The following is a 23,410-nucleotide window of genomic DNA, read 5'->3' as shown; positions in this document are numbered from 1 at the left end:
TTTATGGGTGAAAAATGGTAATATAACAAGGATCGCGATGCAGAAATCGCAAACATCAAGGAGTGGTTGAAATGTTCTTTTTCATATATTAACCCTTTTAAAAGTTTATTTTTTCAATTTTTCTTTGTTTGGATCGGTTATCATCTAACATCAGAGAAATTGCGACAGTAACAAAAAAAACTAGGCCTGCAAGCAGGACTGAACGGGCCCTCGCAATCTAGCGCAACTCGGACGTCACGCAACTCGGACTGTGTGCAGGTCAGGGTGGTGGCAGATCCTCCTCTCTAATCATCTCATTAGAACCTAACATGCTCGAAAGTCGCCTCTTACATTACCACACCCAAGAGATAAAAACCCCTATTGGAGAGGGTACTACAAAAAAGGAGCCACTACTGAGCTGTGCAGCCAAGCCCTTGTTCAAAACCAAAATTAATCTTCTAACTGGGCCAATTCGACCAAGTGTGCCAAATATTGTGGCTCTATAAGCTGCCTGACTCTTTGGAAAAAAAATATTTCCTTTAAATGGCAAACAAAGGGTCGTCACGGCAACAGACAGACACGTGGACATGGGCCGTAAATAAGTATTTTAATAGGTCTTGAAACTACAATGAAAAAACTGAAAAGAACTGGACATGTATTGGAAAAACGAGTGACTTTCTGTTGCCACTAGTTGGCGCTGTAGGGTTGATGCAAATGACCCCTACAAGGCACTTCAGGGTATGACTCTCAACAAGCACGGGAAGTTTGTCGCAGATATGTTGTATATCTGCCGAGTTATGACTGTTCAAAGTTTTTAGCGAGACAAATTGTTGACGGTCATTTTCACTTTCCTGTTTGGACCCCTCCGCTTCAACGAAACCTCAATATTTTTCATCAGGCACCTGAACACAGGTCTTAAGGCTTCCCTTATGCAGGTTTGAGGAAGATTGATTTTTTCCCTTTAGAGGAGGTGTGTGTCCCGTAAAAAAAGGGCATTTCCTGTTCCCACTAGGAGGCGCCAAGCACAAATGGTAAATTTTCAATCCAGTCCTGCTCAGGCTGGTATACCTCACACACATGCCAGATTTAAAATAGATTGAACGTTGTATGAGGGAGTTATCAGTCATTTTCCGAATTCGGTGTTTTGGCGAAAAAATGGCCGACTTTGGCACCCCGCCCAGGTCAGGCCCGTGAATGAAAACACACCATTTTGATAACTTAAGATTTCATATGCCTCATGAACAGTCTCGCCAATTTTGAGAATGATCAAACTAATTCCCTAGGTGCCAAGGTGTAAAATGTGCACACTGTAAATCGATAAAAATTTCACATTCAATCCAAAATACCCGATTTCCTGTTGGGTTTGGAATACGCATGCAAGAGACTTTTTGGAGATGTTTTGTACAAGGTATCGACTCTCCGAATTTCATCCCTCTACGTTGAAAAAACCTAAATGGAGAGGCCTTTTTGAAAATTTCAAGGGGGTGCCACTGAGCCATTTTGTTACATGTTTTCGTAACGTTGCAAGATTATTGAACGTTATGCAACGCCGCATGTATGTCCAAATTTTTGTGAGTTTTCGTGCATGTTCAAGCCTCCAAATGTAAACTCCTACTGTGAACCGATAAAAATTTCACATTCGATCCAAAATACCCGATTTCCTGTTGGATTTGGAATACGGGTGCAAGAGACTTTTTGGAGCAGTTTTGCACAAGGTATCGACTCCCCAAATTTCATCACTCTATGTTAAAAAAACCTAATAGGAAACGCCTTTTTGAAAAATTCAAGGGGGCGCCACTGAGGCATTTTGTTACATTTTTTCGTAACATTGCAAGATTATCGAACGTTATCCAAAGCCGCATGTATGTGCAAATTTTTACGAGTTTTTGTGCATATTCAAGCCTCCAAATGTAAACTCCTACTGTGAACCCATGAAAATTTCACATTCGATCCAAAATACCCGATTTCCTGTTGGATTTGGAATATGGGTGCAAGAGACTTTTTGGAGCAGTTTTGCATAAGGTATCTACTCCCCAAATTTCCTTGCTCTATGTTGAAAAAACCCAATAGGAAAGGCCTTTTTTAAAACTTCTTTCTGTCGCCACTAGTTGGCACTGTAGAGTTGATGCAAATGACCCCTACAAGAACCTTCAGGGTATGACTCTCAATAAACACGGGAAGTTTGGCGCAGATATGTTGTATATCTGCCGAGTTATGACTGTTCAAAGTTTTTTGCGTGACAAATTGTTGACGTTCATTTTCACTTTCCTGTTTGGACCCCTCCGCCTCAACGAAACCTCAATATTTTTCATCAGGCACCTGAACACAGGTCTTAAGGCTCCCCTGATGCAGGTTTGAGGTTAACAGATTTTTTTCCCTTGGAGGAGGAACCTGTCTCGTAAAAAAAGGCATTTCCTGTTCTCACTAGGGGGCGCTAGACCTGGTAAGTTTTGGCAAACTCCAGCCTGACTTTTTTTTTGTCTCTGGGTCAGAAGTGGGGTCTTCCTAGGTATCCTACTATAGAGTCCCTTTTCATTCAGATGCCAACGGATAGTACGGGTTGACACTGTTGTACTCTCGGACTGCAGGACAGTTTGAACTTGTTTGGATGTTAGTTGAGGTTCTTTATCCACCATCCGCACACTCTTTGATTAAAATCTCTCATCAATTTTTCTTTTCCATCCACATCTAGGGAGGTTAGTAAAAATGGGCTTCACACTTATTGATGACACTGCGCACGGTAGACACAGGAACATTCAGATCTTTGGAGAGACTTGTAACCTTGAGATTGCCCATGCTTCCTAACAATTTTGCTTCTAAAGTCCTCAGACAGTTCTTTGGTCTTTTTTTTTCTGTCCATGCTCAATGTGGTACACACAAGGACACAGGACAGAGGTTGAGTCAACTTGAATCCATTTTAACTGGCTGCAAGTGTGATTTAGTTATTGACATCACCTGTTATGTCCCAAAGGTAAATAAGTTCATCCCGTGCCCCAACGAAGACATTGTTGTGATTGAGGGCCATGAATATAAATAATACTTTACTTGCAGTGTTTGTAAGGAATTTAGCATCCACTACTGAAAGTGCTATTATTGTCTATTCATGGGTGCTCTCTATGGGCTGATAGGCTATTAGTGCCATCAGAAGTGAATTTAAAATGCTTAACTTTAGAAATGTATTTTCTGATACCACAAATATCGACCTATATGCATGCCACAAACAGGTTATAGACTCCTAGAAACTTAAATCTAATTTTGTTCACAATTTTGTTTTGTGTTTTGTGAAAATGACATTGATTATCTTGAACATTTGTTTTTTCAGTGTGATATAATGCAATTGTTCTGGAGGGATATGCGGAGCTCGTTTTTGTCCAAACAAATTGATCTTTCAAAGTGGACAGTGGATTCAATGAAGTTTGAAATGTTTGGCACAAATAAATATTTGTTTATGTGATCAATGTGATTTGTAATACTTGTTTTTTTCTTCACAAATGCAGATACTTTTAAACAAAATCTTGTTTTAAACATTGGATGAATGAGTTTCTTCTTTGGTATAGGTCTCTGAAGCTGTTTAATTAGCAAAAATCCCTTAATTTGGAGTCAGATGGAGAGATTTGACATTTCGTTGAAAAGCCCCGTGATTGTAAGAGAGTGGGTGCGTAGGGGTGTGTGTGTGTGTTGGTGTGGCTGAATGCAAAGATAAAAATATTTCGCTAGCAAAGAAAGTTTTGAGTTTTGATATGTCGCCCATTTTTGGTTAAATTAGACCATGACCATGCAACTGCTTAAAAAATATACATACTGATTGTCATAGATATAGAATTCAAAAGTACGACATTGTGAAAAGTAATGGCTATAATACAAATAACTTTGACTTGAAGTTTTCATGCGATCACATTGTACATTCTGTCATGTTTCTTCTAAGCGTTTTTGTTTGTCTGTTCGAGGTGTATGTGGTGTAAACAGGAATACCTATGGCCCTGACGTCTATACTAGGACAGATCATTTTCTCCAGGGTATTTTGCAACTATTTTTATACCTGTCCACACTTCAAGTTTAAGGTGCAATTAATTACACGTTTATGGCCATTATCCGTCCTAGTGTCGACGTTTAGAGCACGTGTAAACTGGAAAATGCGAACACAAGTGCGGAAATAAAGCGGAAGTCCATCCATCCATCCATCCATTATCTTCCGCTTAGTCCGGGGTCAGGTCGCGGGGGCAGCAGCTTTAGCAGGGAAGCCCAGACTTCCCTCTCCCCAGCCACTTCAGCCAGCTCCTCCGGCGGGATTCCAAGGCGTTCCCAGGCCAGCCGAGCGACATAGTCTCTCCAGCGTGTCCTGGGTCGACCCCGGAGCCTCCTGCCGGTGGGACATGCCCGGAACACCTCTCCAGGGAGGCGTCCAGGAGGCATCCGAACCAAATGCCCGAGCCACCTCAACTGGCTCCTCTCAACGCGGAAGAGTAGCGGCTCGACACCAAGCCCCTCCCGGATGACCGAGCTTCTCACCCTATCTCTAAGGGAGAGCCCGGACACCCTGCGGAGGAAACTCATTTCGGCCGCTTGTATCCGGGATCTTGTTCTTTCGATCACGACCCACAGCTCGTGACCATAGGTTAGGGTAGGAACGTAGATCGACCGGTAAATCGAGAGCTTCGCCTTTTGGCTCAGCTCCTTCACCACAACGGACCGGTGCAGAGTCCGCATCACTGCAGACGCTGCACCGATCCGCCTGTCAATCTCCCGCTCCCTCCTACCCTCACTCGTGAACAAAACCCCAAGATACTTGAACTCCTCCACTTGGGGCAGGATCTCGTCCCCGACCCGGAGAGGGCACTCCACCCTTTTCCGGCTAAGGACCATGGTCTCGGATTTGGAGGTGCTGATCTTCATCCCAACCGCTTCACACTCGGCCGCGAACCGCCCCAGTGAGAGTTGGAGGTCACGGCTTGATGAAGCCAACAGCACCACATCATCTGCAAAAAGCAGAGATGCAATGCTGAGGCCACCAAACCGGACACCCTCAACGCTTCGGCTGCGCCTAGAAATTCTGTCCATAAAAATTATGAACAGAATCGGTGACAAAGGGCAGCCTTGGCGGAGTCCAATCCTCACTGGGAACGAATTCGACTTACTGCCGGCAATGCGGACCAGACTCTGACACCCGTCGTACAGGGACCGAACAGCCCTTACCAAGGGGCTCGGTACCCCGTACTCCCGGAGCACCCTCCACAGGACTCCCCTAGGCACACGGTCGAACGCCTTCTCCAAATCCACAAAACACATGTGAACTGGTTGGGCGAACTCCCATGCTCCCTCGAGGACCCTGCCGAGGGTGTAGAGCTGGTCCACTGTTCCACGGCCGGGACGAAAACCACCCTGCTCCTCCTGAATCCGAGATTCGACTTCCCGACGGACCCTCCTCTCCAGCACCCCTGAACAGACTTTACCGGGGAGGCTGAGGAGTGTGATCCCTCTATAATTGGAACACACCCTCCGGTCCCCCTTTTTAAAAAGGGGGACCACCACCCCGGTCTGCCAATCCAGAGGCACTGTCCCCGATGTCCACGCAATGTTGAAGAGGCGTGTCAGCCATGACAGCCCTACAACATCCAGAGCCTTTAGGAACTCCGGGCGGATCTCATCTACCCCTGGGGCCTTGCCACCGAGGAGCTTACCAACCGCCTCAGTGACTTCAACCCCAGAGATCGAAGAGCCCACCTCAGAGTCCCCAGACTCTGCTCCCTCAAAGGAAGGCGTGTCGGTGGAATTGAGGAGGGCTTCGAAGTATTCTCCCCACCTACTCACGACGTCCCGAGTCGTGGTCAGCAGTACACCATCTTCACTATACACAGTGTTAATGGTGCACTGCTTTCCTCTCCTCAGACGCCGGATGGTGGACCAGAATTTCCTCGAAGCCGTCCGGAAGTCGTTTTCCATGGCCTCGCCGAACTCCTCCCATGTCCGAGTTTTTGCCAGCGGAAGTCGCGGTACACAAAGCCGTCTGTCATGGCGGCGGAGGCGTGTCAACAAAATGCGTGACGTCACGATGACAGGTCCCTTTCAACTCTTTGATGCTTTGATCTTTTCATTCCTATATAAGTTGTTTTTTCGTTATAATTAGTACACCAAATGCCAAAGAAGCAGACAAGTGTTGCTGTCGGTGGTGTGCATCTTCCTTCCTAAAGTTAAACAGGTAAGAAATCCTATTTCCTTTTATTGAGAGACATAAGAATTGTTTCCACATGAGCGAAATAGTGCAGTGTTAACTTTTTTTTCTTTTAATTTCATAGTCTAAGCATAGCTGACTGATAACTTTTACACTTGTAATAATGCAATAAACATGTTATTGATGGAAGTGTTGATGTGTTTTTCATTATTATCTTTTTTTTTTTTTAACACTTGTAATGGGAAAAAAAAGATGTCCTCCTGCTTTATAGTGATAGGAAAAAAAACATGAAATACATTTGATTAATTCCAGTATGATTTTGTCTTTTACTTGCAGGTGTATACATGGCGATGATGTGGCACTTCCTTTGGCCTTCTGTCCTCCTGGGAGTGTTTTTCAACATTTGTCCAGCATGCCCTCTGGAAATCCAGAAGGAAATGAACCACTACTACGTCGCCAGGGGGTCAAGTGTCCAGCTACCCTGAGCGTACACTCACACCGTGGACTCTCAGCGGTACACGGAGGTCTCGTGGAGTATCGAGTCTGCAGACCAAGAGGAGCAACCCATCATTTGGTTTACTGGCGGCCGCTTGTATACCGATTTGTACAAACCAATGGAGGGGAGGGTCCACTTCACATCAGCCGATCCCCAAAATGGAGACGCGTCTATCATCATCAAAGATGTACGTCCGTCTGACACGGCGATGTACCGCTGTCTGGTGAAGAAGTTACCAGAACTGGACCAGAAGATCTTAGACCTGACAGTCATTGAGGCACCCAGTCAGGCTCTGTGCAGTGTGGACGAAGAAGACAACAGTATGACGCTGAAATGCAGCTCTCTGCAAGGCACCCCACCTTTGCATTACATCTGGTCCAAGACCAGCGGAAATAAGGTCTTGCCTACACAGGCCATTGTCGACCCCACAGGAGCCACCTTGCATTTCAACAGGCGGGAGTGTGGAAGCTATCGCTGCACGGTGGAAAGTATGGTGGGCACCAAACACTGTGACCTTCACCTAGACTGTTCGCTGCCCCTGGCCAACAATGTGAGCAGTCCACGATTGCTGACAACCACGGCAGTCGCTGCAATCGTTGTCACTATCACCACACTCTTCATTGTCACAGTTGTCCTTGCCGTATTCCTCTACCGCAAACGAAAAGAGCAACACCAGGACGTTGAAATGGAAAAATAATTTGATGTTGTTCATTTGTTAATGTTTGATAACAAATTGTTGACATTGTTTGTTATGTTAAATCTTTTACCGCAATGGCATTTTGATTTTTATCTCACTTTTGAATCTATTAAACAAGTTCTATGTTATTTCTAGTATGTCGGTTGTGTTTATATATATATATATATATATATATATATATATATATGTATATGTATATATATATATATATATATATATATATATATATATATATATATATAAATGTAGAAATTGACAGAAAACTGTAAGGTTACACTTGGGGGAAAAAAAACACATTTTTTAAAAGTAAAACATCAACTTTATTTTAACACCTAATGGGAAACTGAACTGGACTGATCATGAGTTAATGTAAAATAAATAAATACGTAAAAAAAAAAAAAAAAAAAAACTCGGTAGCAGTAGAAATTATGGAGGGGTCCACCTTCAAATAAAGAATATTTACAAACAAACGCTGTAGTAAACTATAAAGACAGGTGATACCACACTACTTCAAGCTTATATTCCTCCTAATATTAGAAAAATTTGTTAAATTAATAAAATTAAATCTTGACTTTAATAATATGTGCGCTACACTGCCCCTAAGAGGCCAGACTCCCACGCAGCAGCAAATCAGTAGTTATTTTTTAAATTGTTTTTTATTGCAATTATTAAACATTAGTTTCATAAGTAATTTATTGAAAACCCGAGGCAACACTCACTCATATGACACTCATGAGCAAAAAAAATTGGGTGGGCTATCTTTGAAAAAACAGCTAGATGTATTTATTATCTATTTTTGAGGGACTTTTTTTTGTTTTTTAAATCTCCAAATTGTTCAGATTTAGTGATTTGAAAGGTTTATGTGTTAAGTGTTGGATTATACATAAACTGTGTTTTGACCGCACATGAGTTTAAAAAAAAAAAAAAAGTTTGGTCTTGGCATTTTATCATTATACCATGGGTATAAAAAGTCGTCGCATTACCGATCAGATGTATTTGTTAATTATAAAGTATAACAAATCATTTAAAAGTTTCTACGTTTAATGTGTCCTATAACCTGCAACCTCAATTAAGACTAAAAAGCATCCTAGACGTACAGACAGACCTGCAGCCATATACCTGTAAGCAGCCTCTAAATACTTCCAAATAAATATCCGTTATTTTAAGAGAATTTTTACTGGAATTTCTTGAGGATTGTGTGCTAATACTGCCATTCAATGTAAACTGTTCATAATTTCCTCCATCTTGTCTTAGGCCAGTGCTTCTCAATTATTTTCTGTTACGCCCTCCCCCCGGAAGACGACAATGTTTCGCGCCCCCCAACTCTCAGCAGCAACAAATAGTATCATTTTTTGATATTTTTTTTTATTATTATAAGTACACCTCTGCATAATGTTTTGTCCTTTTAATATTAAAGAGAAAACGCTAATATTGATCAACTTATATAATTGTATCACGAAATAATAACAATATAATTAAAATAAATAAAGTATAACTTTATTAACATTGTTTTGTGTGTAACAGAAAAGGCCTAAAGTGCCTATGACAGAAAAAAGCATTTTTATATCATATTCCACATGATATTTTATGCCCCTGAATGAAATGGACCATTTGGATGTGTGTGGACGCGATCGATTTATTTATGGCGGAAAACACTCAGGTGACTTGAAGTTCTGCTCTTAGACCTCCATTTTGGCCAAATTTCAAAATTGTCTGATATGCATGTGTAACACAGTAGTTCTCTTTTGGTGCTGCTAAGAATGGAACACCTTATTATAGTTAGGTTCGACTCAAGGAGCAAGAGCAACTAAGAAAAATATACAAAAACAACATTTATTAAACTATTATAGAACAATATATAACAACACCTGAACCATGTAAATCAAAAATATTACTTGGTTGAATAGTCCCTTCACAGCCTATTGCTGCCGTCCTTCAATGTCCGTTCTCCTATTCAGCGTATGTGTGTACTACCCAGGTAGTGTGACTGTATAATGTATGAAAGATTTTGTAGTGAAGGTGAGCTTATCTGCTCCCAGGGTGATGCTCCAAAAGTTCGTTGAAGTTGAAGAAAAATGGTCGTCTTCAATCCTGCCTTGAATCAGGCCGAATCCTCCTTGACATCAGCGCTGTCACTCCGATGTAGATCCAGCAATAAAAAAAAAACAATCTGCATATTAAGGACTTAAATTAATTTTCAACCAACCATATAATGTATAGCATGTCATCTCCCTTTTATATCCATCACATATAACTTCTAATACTGGTCAAAATACGTCGTTTCTGAAATCAAACAGTTTGTTCATAAAGTATACAGTGACAGATACTAGCTCACATGTAGCAATTTCTTTCCAGATTGGATCTACATACAACATTAACATATTTGTATATGAAAAAATAACATTCATTCATTCATTCATTTTCCATGCCGCTTATTCCTCACGAGGGTCGCGGAGGTGCTGGAGCCTATCCCAGCTAACTTCGGGCAGTAGGCAGGGTGCACCCTGACACCTTACTATATTTCCAATTTCCTCCGATTGGTTTTTTTTAGACAAAGAAAAGACACAGTATTTTGTAACTCAACTCTACAGGAAAACGTGTCTATCACATAGCTGTTAGCATAGTAGCATACAGCATAGCAACTCACTGGAGTCTTGTATCACACAGAATAACTCAAAGTAATTCGCCCATTAGTGCAGTCTGGAACTCGTCTGCAACAAAATCAACCTTTTATGGTTTCACGTACATAAAATTGAACAAATTATTTATTTATTTACTAAACTATTACCAGTTTCTCTTTTGTCTGAGTCTTGCTCGCGCTAGCATTAGCAGTTTCTCCATTAGCATTCATAGTGTAGCGGACCGTGTGGGTTGCTGTGGGCACACTCTTCGTGGTAGACAAAACTCAGTAGACTTGTGCTCTTTTGGGCGAAGCCGTCCCGACTCTTTATTGCACCGCCAACCACTCAATAACAACCACTTTTTCCCTCTCTTTTTGCACTCGACTCCCGCGCTTGCCCACGTCATCAACATGAGACACATTTAACCGTTACAGGAGTCTCCCCTCACAAAAAGAAATGTCCACATTTCGATGCAGAATACGTTTTTTTTTTTTTTTTTTTTTTTTTTTTCCCCCACTCAGATAACAAATACAATAAAACATTGGTACATAAACAACAACAAATCACACACAAAAGAACATGTGAAAACAGACCAACAGAATTTTTTTTGTTTTTTTGTTTTTTTTGTTTGTTTTGTTTTGTTTTTTATATAACACAGTCTAAACAAACACAAGGCCCAGCAAAGGCACAAATTAGCCCCACAAATAATCCTTCGACCAGACGGGGGGTCTTAGCAGCCTACCGGTCCGCGATTGACTCGGACCTGAGTCCGCTGAGGCAGGAGCGACATCGGAAGTCGAATCGGGATTGAAAATGCTGTAGGAGTCCCCACCAGATAGGTGACCGCCAGTAGGACTACCTGGTGCAGTAGTACCCCCTGGTGGTACCAGTGAAGGGGAAGGGGAAGGACACACTGCCTCTGAAATCCCTGCGGGGACGGCCACCGGCAGGCTGTAACGCCGCAACCGGTCATAATGAATTGTTTGCAACGATTTGTCCTCCCCAAATGGACTACCAATTACATAAGTGACTCCAACCTCATCATTCTTATCCATACGACGCTTAATCACGAAAGGTCCCTTCCAATGAGGAGCCAGCTTACGTCGGAATTCTGGAGGGTCATTTAGCCAAACGAGATCCCCAACCTCATAAGGTTCATGTCTCAACTTGGCGTCGTAAAAGGCCTTTTGCTTCTCGCTCGCAACAATATTGTTATCTTTAGCTCGGCAAAAAGCAGTCTCTAAACGCAAGAGGAGATGTTCAACAAAGTCTCCATGGGGCCCATCACCTAGTCCGCTATGCCCTGACGCCCCAAGCACCACATCAACCGGTGTACGGGCCTCCCTGCCATGCGTAAGGAAGTAGGGTGTGAAACCTGTGCTCGAGTGCACGCTCGTATTGTAAGCAAACGCTACTTGTAGCAGGAACGAGTCCCACTCCCCTTCACAGGACAAAAGGATTTTTGCCAATTGATCAATCAGTGTCCTATTGAACCTCTCAACCATGCCGTCAGATTTTGGGTTGTAGGGTGTGGTATGCGTTTTCTTCACCCCGAGCCTACAACACAAATTCCTCACCACATCTGACTCAAATTGTCTCCCCATATCCGTGTGTAATGTTTCCATCACCCCATGTTCCAAGATATAATTTTGGAAAAGACAGTCAGCAACTGTGGTGGCCTTTTGATCACACATGGCATAGAGGTTGACAAATTTAGTGAAGTAGTCCTCAACAACCAGCACATATCGATTACCCCTGGATGTTATTGGCAACTCGAGTATATCGGCCGCCACTCGTTGGAAAGGCCGTTCAGCCTGTGAAGATCTAATAGGAGCATGATGTTTGGGAACAGGTGATTTTCTCCGCTGACAAGCATAACACTGCTCACACCACGCTTTGATATCCTGAGACATGGTGGGCCAATAACAAACACTTCTGGCACGCGACACTACACGTTCATAGGCAAGGTGAGCGGTTAACGGAGTGCCATGTAAATGCTTGAGGACCTCGGGAACTAACACAGTGGGGACAACTACCTGAGAAGTCTGACCCACCTCAGATAGCCACACGCACCTGCACAAAAGCCCGTCGATGGAAGCCAAACGGTGGAATTCACGCCACAGCCTCCTCAAAGACTGCGAGGCAGCCTTCAACTTCCACCGAGGGGGTCTCCGGCCCTCTGCCAGCCAGCCCAAAACCTGGCCAATGTCAGCGTCACCCTGTTGGAGCTCCTTGATATTCGAGCCATCATGGGACAAAGTATAAATTAGAGACTGATCCCCAGAAGACGGGGAGATTGAATTTGGACAAAGACCGGGACTCAAACAGGGATCCGCACCAGAAGCAGTGGTAGGAGACTCCACACCGCACACCGACCCACGGGTGTTTACACTCTCCGTCTGGGTACCTGAATCGACAAGAATGTGGGTCGCAGCATGAGTATTTTCATTCATCAATTCTGAACCAGGGATGGGTCTACGTGAGAGACTGTCAGCATTAGTATGTTGAGCGCCCACTTTGTGCACAACTACCCAGTCATAGGGATCAAGTTCGAGGGCCCAACGACTGCGACGCCCAGTTTGGTCATGATCAATAGGCAGTCGCCGAAGGCCCACAAGTGGCTGATGGTCTGTTATAATGGTGAAAGGACTAAAGCCAAGATAATGCCTGAAATTACGCACTGCCCAGACTATCGCCCACAACTCTCGGTCATACGTAGACCACCGCCGTTCGACGGCCGTGAGAGAGCGGCTAGCGTACGCCACTACTCTCTCACCACCATCTGTATTTTGTGCTAACACAGCCCCAACAGCCACCAGAGACGCATCCGTATACAGGAGGAAACGATGTGAAAAGTCGGGGTGCCTCATAATGGGCTCAGCACAGAGAGCGGCTCGGAGGAACTCAAACGCCTCTTGATACTCCGTGGTCCAATTAAATGGGACATGTTTACCTGTGAGCTGACTGAGGGGAAAAGCGTGCTGGGCAAAACCTTTCACGAATCTCCGATAGTAGGAACAGAGTCCTAAGAACGCGCGGACCTCCGTAGCCGATCGAGGCACGGGCCAAAACCTCACTTTATCCGTATTTCTGGGATCCGGGCGAAGACGTTCTGCCGACACCACATGACCCAGGAAGACGACATGATCGCGAGCTACAAAGCACTTTTTCGCGTTTAACCGCAGGCCAGCAGCTCCAACCCGAGAAAATACTTCATCCAGCGCGGCAAGATGTTCTTCAAATGACCTACTGAAAATGAGAATGTCGTCAAGATACACCATGCAAATGTGCCAAGGCAGCCCCTTCAACACCAATTCCATAACGCGCTGGAATGTTGCTGGGGCATTCGTGAGCCCCATTGGCATCGATTTAAATTGGTATAGACCCTGGCCTGTTGTAAAGGCAGTTTTTTCCCGATCCTGCTGTGCCACCTCGATTTGCCAATACCCATCCGAAAAGTCTAGGGTACTGAACCAGGTGGCACCCGCGAGGGCATCTAGCGAATCATCCACCCTGGGTAATGGATGAGAATCTTTAATAGTCACTGCATTCAGGCCTCTGTAGTCAACACAAAAACGCCACGTATCATTCTTCTTGCGGACGAGAACTACAGGTGAGGACCATGGGCTGCAGCTCTCCTCAATAACACCACTCTCCAAAAGTTTTTGTACCTGTCTATTTATTTCCTTACGCTTATCAGGAGAGGTGCGATACGCACGCTGTTTAATTGGAGGGTGGTCACCCGTTCGAATTTGATGTTTGATCAAATCGGGATTGCTCCTGCCATTACGTGTCTGGCTGAAGACCCCCCGATGTTTAACCAATAAGGCCTCTAACTGATGCTTCTCAATGTCAGATAACTGGCAATCAGACACGTCTGGCAGGGGGGCATTTAGCTGCCTAACAGTTACGTCTTCATCAGGGGAAAGTATGTCACCCGTTTTGACGTGGTGGCATATGCCTAGGTGGGTGCCAGGATGTAATTCAAATTCTTGGTCCGTTGGGTTGAGCAGCCGTGCCACAGTGCACCCATTAATCACAGGAGCCACTGACCGCGCAACCACCAAACCCATATTGTCACGCACCTCCGGTTCTAAACACCCCAAATAAGAGTCACAAGGTGGCCCCATAACGTGAGAGCGTTCCACTTGGACGGGCACAAGTATTTCGCAACAGGGGGGAACAGTGACGCTAGAACACACAGAAATGTTACAACAGTTTGGGATGATGTCAGTAGCTAGCAAGAGAGGAATTTGAACATCCCCAAGGATAACATGTCCCCGACCAACATCAATAATAGCGTTGGTTTGGCGCATGAAATCAAAACCTAACAATACAGCTTGTGTAGCTCCCCGCACAACATGCACTGTTTGTTCATAAGGTCTACCACCCAAAGATATGTGAAGGACCACGGTTGCCCATTTACCGCCCGTGCCAACGGGAACAGTGTATTCAACACACGTTTACGCAGGGTTGGAATGGACATCTTAAATTCCTCAGAAATCAATGAAACAGTAGACCCCGAATCAATTAGCACAGTCACGTCAATGTTTTCGACCAGTCCCTTGATATAAGCTGTAGGCTCAGACTCACCCACCGAACGAGGAGGCGTAGCTGTAGTAATCTCACTTTGACCCTGCGACGACAACGCTGGCATCTGGGTCCCGATACCAGCTACAGGAAGTTTCCCTGTCCATGTCCATGTGGGGAAGGTGAGCGTCGAGAGGGTGACAAAAACCTGACACCGCGCCTTGCACGTTGCTCCTCCGTAGTGCGCGAAAGGCTCCCACTGGCGTGCTGGTATCCAGCAGAACCCAACTCGGCGTCGCGGGCGCGTGGAGACCACCGCCTGTCCAATCCTCGTTGAGATCCACGTTCAGGGGACCGTCCCCTCACGTCGTCCTCCGCTCGGAAGCCCCTGGAAGTCGATCTGCAGCCAACTCCACCACAATCACAGCGACAGGCACGACGATGTTCGCGACGCTCTCCCGGGCTCTGTTGACGGACCTCCGGAAAAGGGGAACGCCGACCACCACGCCCGACGTCACGAGACTGCGATCTCAGCTCTCTCACCTCCAACTGCAAGTCATCCATCCTTGAATTGAGCTGCCCCAGCATATGAACCAGCTTCTCCGTCGAGTCCACTTTTCCGTCCTCCGCCCTCTGAGAAGATGAACCGAGGGTTGCCACAACAGCAGGTTGCTGGATGGAGAGCGCAACAGGAGGTGTGCTCGACTTCAGAGCCAACCTGGCCCGTTCACAACGGCCCGCAATTATCAACGCCTCCTCAACGTCAGTGGCCCCTTGCTCGTGGCACTTAGCCTGCAGGGCAGGATCGAGACCGGCAAGAAAACGCCGAAAGGTCTCACCACTCCTGGCAACTTTGTCATAGTCCGGGAAAGCTTCGGCCACAAGCCTGGAGATATCAGCCGCGTAAACGTCCAAACTCTCATTAGGCTGACGAGGCCGCGCACCGACGCAAGTTTGGAAATACAACAGGAATTGTTGTTGGCCGAAAGCCTCCTTCAATTTTTCTTTCACTCGCCCATAGTCACATTGAACGTCCGGACCCAAACTGTTCCACAGCAGGAAAGCCGCGCCATCCAGCCTCGTGGGTAGAAGACTCACCAGAGCGGCAGCGTAACTCCCGGGCCTCGCCTGCGCGCGCACGGCGGCCTCAAACTGCTTCACCCAAGTAGCAAAAGGCTTGGCGCCGTCCCCGCGAAAAGGCGCAGGGAGTTCGACTCTCACGCCACTCGAGGCATCCGTCCACGGAGCACAATAATCCTCATCGATGTCGCAATCCATGCTGCCGCGTTTCAAAGCGCCGAACATTCCGCCCAAAACAGGAGCACAGCTAGCCAGGTAGCAGCCGACTAGAAAAGTCCAGCAAAAGTCCGAAGAGGCAAAAAGTATCCACTATCCGGAAACACACAAAAACACCGCTGCCACCAATGTAGCGGACCGTGTGGGTTGCTGTAGGCACACTCTTCGTGGTAGACAAAACTCAGTAGACTTGTGCTCTTTTGGGCGAAGCCGTCCCGACTCTTTATTGCACCGCCAACCACTCAATAACAACCACTTTTTCCCTCTCTTTTTGCACTCGACTCCCGCGCTTGCCCACGTCATCAACATGAGACACATTTAACCGTTACAATAGCATCTCCATTTCCCAAAATGCAATGCTCATACCCCCACTTTTAGTGTAATGCCTAATCATGTAGTGCCATCTAGTGGATATTTCAGTTCACAACAGTCATCTAAAATACAGTTCTTAATAAAAAACCATGAGCTGTACTTTTATCAGTGTTACATCTGTGTGATACATCATTGGAATGCTTAAAATCTTAATTTTCTGGGGGAAGAAAATTTTTAACAGCAGGGCATTTAAAAAAAAAAAAAAGAAAAAAAAAATTTAAACAGCAAAACCCGAACTGGAGGTGAGAGCATGCGAGAGCAGAATTACAGACGCCATGACTTTAACGAGATATTATCACGTACTTACCTTGTTTCGAATACACACATCCGGTGAGTGTATCGTTTGTTTGTTAGCGCTGCTACTAGTCGCTAATCTCCTAGTGCTCCTCAATTTGTTTTATCCCACGGACACATCGGAGAATCGATCCTAGGCTGGTTCGGCTCTCCTAGTGCTCCTTAATTTGTTTTATCCCACGATTTAACAGGTCGTGGATTAAAACTACTCTACTCTCCTCTTTAGCTCTATCTTGCTAGCCTAGCTTATCCGAGCTATGGCTAGCCCTCTGCCTTCTTCCTCCCGTCTTTTCTGCTCAGTGTGCTGTATGTATAGCGAGCACCCTGGCTCCTTCGTCGAGGGCAGTAGTAGCTGTAGGAAGTGTAGCTTGGTCTCAGGGTTGGAGACCAGGGTTTCTGAGCTAGAAGCACGGCTCTGCACCCTAGAGACGAAAGCTAGTCCTAGCTATAGCCAGGTAGTGGCAGGGCCCGCAGGTCGTGCTTGCGGTAGTAGGATTGCTAGCGCCGTTAGCCCCCCAGCGAGCCCCGTGCAGCCGGGGGAAATTAAGGACGGATTTGTGACTGTACGGGGGAAGCGCAGTGGTAAACGCACAACCTTAGTGCACCAGCAGCTTCACGTCAGCAATAGGTTTGCCCCCCTCAGCGACACACCGGCTGAACCAGACACTCTCGTAATTGGAAGCTCCATAGTTAGAGACGTGAAGCACCCGGCGGTGTCTGTCAGGTGTTACCCAGGGGCCAGAGTCGGTGACATCGAAGGAAACCTCAGGCTCTTAAAGCAGAGTAGGAAGAGGTTCCGCCGTATCGTGATTCACGCAGGCGGTAACGACGCCCGGCGGAGACAGTCTGAGGTGCTTAAATTAAACGTAGCCTCGGTGTGTGAACTTGCTAAGTCGATGGCGGACACTGTAGTTTTCTCTGGTCCTCTGCCTAATTTGGTCAATGATGAGATGTACTCTAGATTCTCATCATTTAACCGCTGGTTGTCTAGATGGTGCCCAGAAAACGATATAGTCTTTGTTGATAACTGGCACGCGTTTTGGGGCAAGCCCGGGCTCATGCGCCGAGACGGCATTCATCCGACTTGGGACGGTGCTGCTCTCTTAACTCGAAATTTGGCCGCCAAACTAAGTCTCCCAAAGTGACACTTCAGAGTGGGGGCCCGGGCGCAGTGTTGTAGTGTAAAACAACTCTGTTAGTAGTGACCACTCGCCTCTTTCCGAGCTGTCACAAATCCAAAATTCAGGACAGAAGATAGAGACTGTGTCCGTGCCTCATATAGTGAACAGGGGAAAACAGAGTACTATAGGAACGAGACCAAAGAATTTAATACATATAGTCCCTGATAGCAGTGAAAATAAAATAGCTCGTAATAAATATATAAGATGCGGATTATTAAACATCAGGTCAATCTCGCCCAAATCTCTGTTAGTTAATGACTTAATTGGGGATTATAATATTCATATTTTGGCCCTGACTGAAACTTGGCTTCAGCAGGATGACTTTGTTAGACGTAATGAATCCACACCCCCAAGTCACGTGAATTTTCACACAGCTAGAAGCACGGGCCGTGGAGGGGGGGTGGCAGTAATATCACACTCTTGTTTAGGTATTAGCCCAAAAAGTAAAGCTAATTACATTTATAACTCCTTTGAAAGTCTAGCACTATCAATTATAGATGCTAACTGGAAGAACCAAAAACCAGTTCTTTTCATAGTGGTTTACCGTCCCCCTGGTCCCTACTCACAGTTTTTGTTAGATTTCTCTGACTTTTTATCTAGTATTTTGCTAAGCTGGGATAGAATTATAATTGTAGGGGATTTTAATATACATGTTGATGATGAAGGTGACTCCCTTGGTAAGGCCTTTAATGACCTACTAGATGGGACTGGCTTCATTCAAAATGTAAATAAACCAACTCATAGTCACAAGCACACCCTGGACTTGATTTTAACCTATGGTACGGAGATTAGTGATCTTAGTGTCCATCCCCACAACCCCGTACTGTCTGATCATTTTCTAATTACCTTTCAGTTTGTGCTTCAAGATAATCCGCCACTAGTGACTAGAAGTCAGATGAAAAGGACATTAGGTGATCGCTCTGTTTCAGAGTATAAACAGATAATTCAGCCTATATTTGCCTCCATGTCATCTAATTATGAAGCAATAATGTCCGGCCTTGCTGTTAATGACGAGTTTGTTGATCGTGTTATGTTTACGTTTCGTACTACCCTCGATGTCGTCGCCCCCTCCAAATTAAAGTTTGTCAAGCCGAGACGAGCCTCTCCCTGGTATAATGCTGAAACACGCTCTCTTAAACAATCGACACGTAAATTAGAAAGACTTTGGCGCCGTTCCAACACAGAGCACACCCTCTCTGCCTGGAAACACAGCTTAGTGACATATAAGCAGGCCTTGCGTACGGCTAAAACCAGATATTACTCATCCTTAATAGATGAAAACAAAAATAATCCTAGGTTTCTGTTCAGCACTGTAGCAAGGCTGACAAACAGTCACAGCTCAATAGAACCTCATATCCCAACCACCCTTAGCTGTGATGACTTCCTAAAATTTTTTAACAATAAAATCGCAACTATTAGAAATAAAATAAATGAATCACTTCCAGTTATTAGGTCTGATAAAGTGCAGACAAAGAATTCGGAATCTCCTATAAACCCCTCTAAAATATTAAATAACTTTACCACTGTAGACCAAATCGATGTAATTTCAATTATAATGTCCTCCAAACCATCAACGTGCCTCCTCGACCCAATCCCAACCAAACTTTTTAAAGAGACCCTGCCTCTAACTATTGACACTATCTTAAATATAATAAATACCTCATTAGTTACTGGCTACGTGCCACAGTCCTTTAAATATGCAGTTATTAAACCGCTCTTGAAAAAACCTACTCTTGATCCTGATATTTTGGCCAATTATAAACCTATTTCTAACTTACCATTTCTCTCCAAAGTCCTTGAAAGAGTGGCAATTAAACAGCTCTGTCAGCACTTACAGGACAATAGTTTATTTGAACATTTCCAGTCTGGCTTTCGAGCTCATCATAGCACTGAAACCGCATTAGTTAAAGTAACTAATGACTTGCTACTTGCCGCTGACGTTGGATTAGTCTTGATCCTGGTTCTGTTGGACCTGAGTGCAGCCTTTGACACAATCGACCATAATATCTTATTGCAGAGATTAGAATGTGACATAGGCATTAGAGGAGCAGCCCTCTGCTGGTTTAAATCATATTTATCTAATAGGTACCAGTTTGTCAATGTAAATCAGCAATCATCATCGTACTCTAGAGTTAGTTATGGTGTGCCGCAAGGATCGGTCCTCGGGCCCATCTTGTTTACGCTGTATATGCTTCCTCTAGGTAATATCATCAGAAAACATAGCATTAACTTTCATTGTTACGCTGACGACACACAACTGTATTTATCAATTAAACCTGAGCACGTCAGGCAAGTAGAAAAACTAAGCGCCTGCGTCCGAGATATAAATACCTGGATGAGCACTATCTTCTACTTAACCCTGAAAAGACAGAAGTCCTTATAATAGGCCCGAAAAGTGTGAGAGACTCTTTAGCTGCCCAGATAGTCACTCTGGACAATGTAAGTGTAGCCTCCAGCGCCACAGTTAAAAACCTAGGAGTTTTATTTGACCCTGACTTATCGTTTAAAGCACACATTAAACAAACCTGTTGAACGGCTTTCTTTCACCTGCGCAACATCGCCAAAATTAGAAATATTTTATCTAAAAGCGATGCAGAAAAATTAATTCACGCGTTCGTTACATCGAGATTGGATTACTGTAACTCCCTACTTGCAGCTTGTCCTAAAACCTCTCTAAAAGGTCTTCAGCTAGTCCAAAACGCAGCAGCAAGACTTTTAACAGGAACCAATACAAGAGAGCACATCACCCCTGTGCTCCAGGCACTTCACTGGCTTCCAGTCGAGTTTAGAATTAAATTTAAAATACTCCTTCTTACATTTAAGACCATTAATGGGTTGGGGCCATCTTATCTCACCGATGCTCCGGTTCCATTCCGCCCCAACAGAACACTCCGATCTCAGAATGCAGGTCTACTGGTAGTTCCCAGGGTTTATAAAAGTACTGTCGGAGCTAGAGCCTTTAGCCACCAAGCCCCTGTTTTATGGAATCAGCTTCCAGCTAGTATTAAAGAAGCCGAGACAGTCTGCACATTTAAGATTAGATTAAAAACGTTCCTTTTCGACAAAGCTTATGGTTAGGCTAGTTGAAGTCGGAGTAGACTCACAGTTTAGTCTAAGCTGCACTAGAAGCTATAATGCTGGGGGCAGTACAGCCACTGAGTTCTATCTCCTTTTCTTACTCTACCTACCACTTGTCTTACTTTATTTCTATTTTCCAACGTTAATATCTAGTTGTCTAGTCTCTTCATCACTAGTCACCTGGTGTCCCCTTTCCCCCCTCCCCTCTGGGGAGGGGCTATTTTTCAGCTACAGCCTCCTGACTGTCCGGACCCCTGGCTGGATAGACGTCCTCGCTGCTACCCCCGTCTCATCTGACTAGAGGGACCTCTTCTTGCTCCTTTACTCCACTGTATTTTTACGGACTATAACTTCGCTTGCTAATTCCCATTAGCAGTTCTGGGGTTCCTGTCTATCCGTCCTGGGAGTGGATCTCTCCTGACTGTGGTACTCCCCAAGGTTTCTCATTTTTCTCCCAATCGACTCTGGAGTTTTTGGAGTTTTTCCTTGCCGGCATGAAGGGTCTTAAGGATAGGGGATACCCAGGACTTGAACTGTATCTAGCAACAAAGATGAATATCTTTGTTGCTTCATTTCTAACTGTGTATCATATTGCCTCTGTAAAGCCCTTTGAGACTTCTGTTGTGATTGAGGGCTATACAAATAAAATTGAATTGAATTGAATTGAATTCAATAACTCCATGTAGCATGTATCAACGAGTGTCAAGACACAGCTGTGAATGGCCACAGCTGGATTTTGGGGGGATTTTATGGGTGAAACATGATTCTTCTGCCCTCAGCCGAGCGTATGGCTACTCGACTTTGGCAGCGAGCTAAACCAACAAAGAAAAATGGAGGCCCAAACTCCTTCCTCTCATTTATTTCTTCGCGTGAACGTGCGTGTGCGTGTGTGTGTGTGGTAAAACTGAAACATACATAAAACACCAATGTTATACACAAAATAAAAGGTTCTATACAATAACATGTTTATGTAAATAACAGAAAACTGGCTCCATTATGAGCAAATGAAATGAAGTGGCTACTTTAGCTTAGCACAAAAACGTGTGGGTTCGCGCCACATAAATAACAACAAAATAACAGAATAGACACACCAAAATTACATCTAACCCACTGTTAAAACGTACAAACTTACAGATTTTGTTTTGTCAAGGGTTCCCAACGATGTATGGTGCAGAGGAGGTGTGCAACGTCTTAACACCTCAAGGCCTCTTTTCCAACTGAAATAAAAAGTTCTTTCTGCCTGCTGCTTACAGCAAGTCGCCACTAGGGGAAGCCGAGCGCAAACAGCAATACCAAAGAAAAACTTAAGATTCTGAGTTAGAATAGCGACATCCTGTGGACGGATGAACAATGTACAATCTTAGAAAGAAATTAAACCCAAAAAGTAGTCAACATAAGACCAGAGGACATAACACTCCCCGCCTGACATCTGCAAGATGTCAGCCCTTAACTAATGAACGATACAAAACAACAACTCGTTTTACATGCTATCCTTAGACATCAAAAGCACAACTTCACGAATTGGGCGAATGTAAAACCTATTCTCGCCGTTTCGGAAAATCTTAACCTCAACTTTTCTGACATTACCGTCCTCACTTGGGAAAGATTTTGTGATCAGTCCGAGTGGCCAATTATTCCTATGTTCTAGAGACTCCCTCATTAAAACAACGTCGCCCATTTGAAGGTTCGGCTTTTTTATTTTCCACTTGCGACGAACCTGCAAGCCTGCGATGTATTCTTTCTGCCAACGACTCCAGAAAACATTAGCTAAGTACTGCACGCGCTTCCATTGGGCTTTGAATAGGTCACTGGTCTGAAACTGCCCTGGTGGAATCGGTGGTGTGCCAACCTTTTGCGTGAGTAGCATCGCAGGAGTAAGAATGACTGGGTTTTCGGGATCTGTAGAAACAGCCGTTAGCGGGCGTGCATTTACAATTGCGGTGACTTCAGCTAACAATGTCACGAGTACTTCATGTGTGAGCTTCCCATATGGATGTTCAAGGAGCATTGCATTGAGGATTTTTCGGGTGACGCCGATCATGCGTTCCCAGGAACCAGCCATATGGGATGCATGTGGAGGATTAAACTGCCATTTGCACGCACTGTCTTTCAAGAATGTGCCTATTTTGTCATTGTGACAGCCTAGTTTGTCTATTTGGAGCTCTTTGCAGGCACTCACAAAATTTGTCCCACAATCAGATCTCAAGAGTTTGGCACCACCTCGGATGGCAAAGAAACGACGCAGTGCATTAATGAATGACGATGTGTCCATTGACTCAATCACTTCAATATGAATTGCACGTGTACTCATGCAGGTGAATATGACTGCCCATCTTTTAGCATCTGCATTAGCACCACGCGTTTTTCTCACTGTAACGGACCAGGGACCGAACACATCAAGGCCTACATTTGTGAAAGGAGGGTCCGTGGACAGCCTGTCTTCAGGTAGCTCAGCCATGATCTGTTCAGGTTGCCTGCCCCTTAATTTGCGGCATGTGATGCACTTGAAAATCACACTGCTTACTGCTCTTTTTCCTCCCACAATCCAAAAGCCCCCTGCTCTGACTGCTCCCTCCGTGAAATGCCTTCCCTGGTGACATAATTTTTCGTGAAAGTGTCTTATTATGAGCTGAGCAAGATGGTGCTTTCCAGGGATTAGTATGGGATTGGTTTCTTCTGCAGACAACTGTGCTTTCT

At 44.7% G+C, this 23,410-nt stretch overlaps 2 protein-coding genes across 2 annotated transcripts; both read left to right on the top strand.

Moving 5' to 3' along the window:
* Positions 1 to 5,939: 5,939 nt before the first annotated feature.
* LOC130917091 (coxsackievirus and adenovirus receptor homolog) lies at positions 5,940 to 7,341 on the top strand. Its single transcript, XM_057838179.1, has 3 exons — positions 5,940 to 5,969; positions 6,104 to 6,175; positions 6,661 to 7,341. The coding sequence occupies exons 1-3, from the start codon at positions 5,940 to 5,942 to the stop codon at positions 7,339 to 7,341; spliced, it is 783 nt and encodes a 260-aa protein (XP_057694162.1).
* Positions 7,342 to 16,313: 8,972 nt separating this feature from the next.
* Positions 16,314 to 17,603, top strand: LOC130917296 (uncharacterized). Its single transcript, XM_057838549.1, has one exon. The coding sequence runs from the start codon at positions 16,712 to 16,714 to the stop codon at positions 17,597 to 17,599; it is 888 nt and encodes a 295-aa protein (XP_057694532.1). The 5' UTR covers positions 16,314 to 16,711; the 3' UTR covers positions 17,600 to 17,603.
* Positions 17,604 to 23,410: the final 5,807 nt, after the last annotated feature.

This window comes from Corythoichthys intestinalis, chromosome 6, assembly GCF_030265065.1.
Source record: "Corythoichthys intestinalis isolate RoL2023-P3 chromosome 6, ASM3026506v1, whole genome shotgun sequence".
Classification (NCBI taxonomy): Eukaryota; Metazoa; Chordata; class Actinopteri; order Syngnathiformes; family Syngnathidae; genus Corythoichthys; species Corythoichthys intestinalis.
Note: the sequence above shows the minus strand (reverse complement) of the source record. Positions and strands in the feature narration are given on the sequence as shown.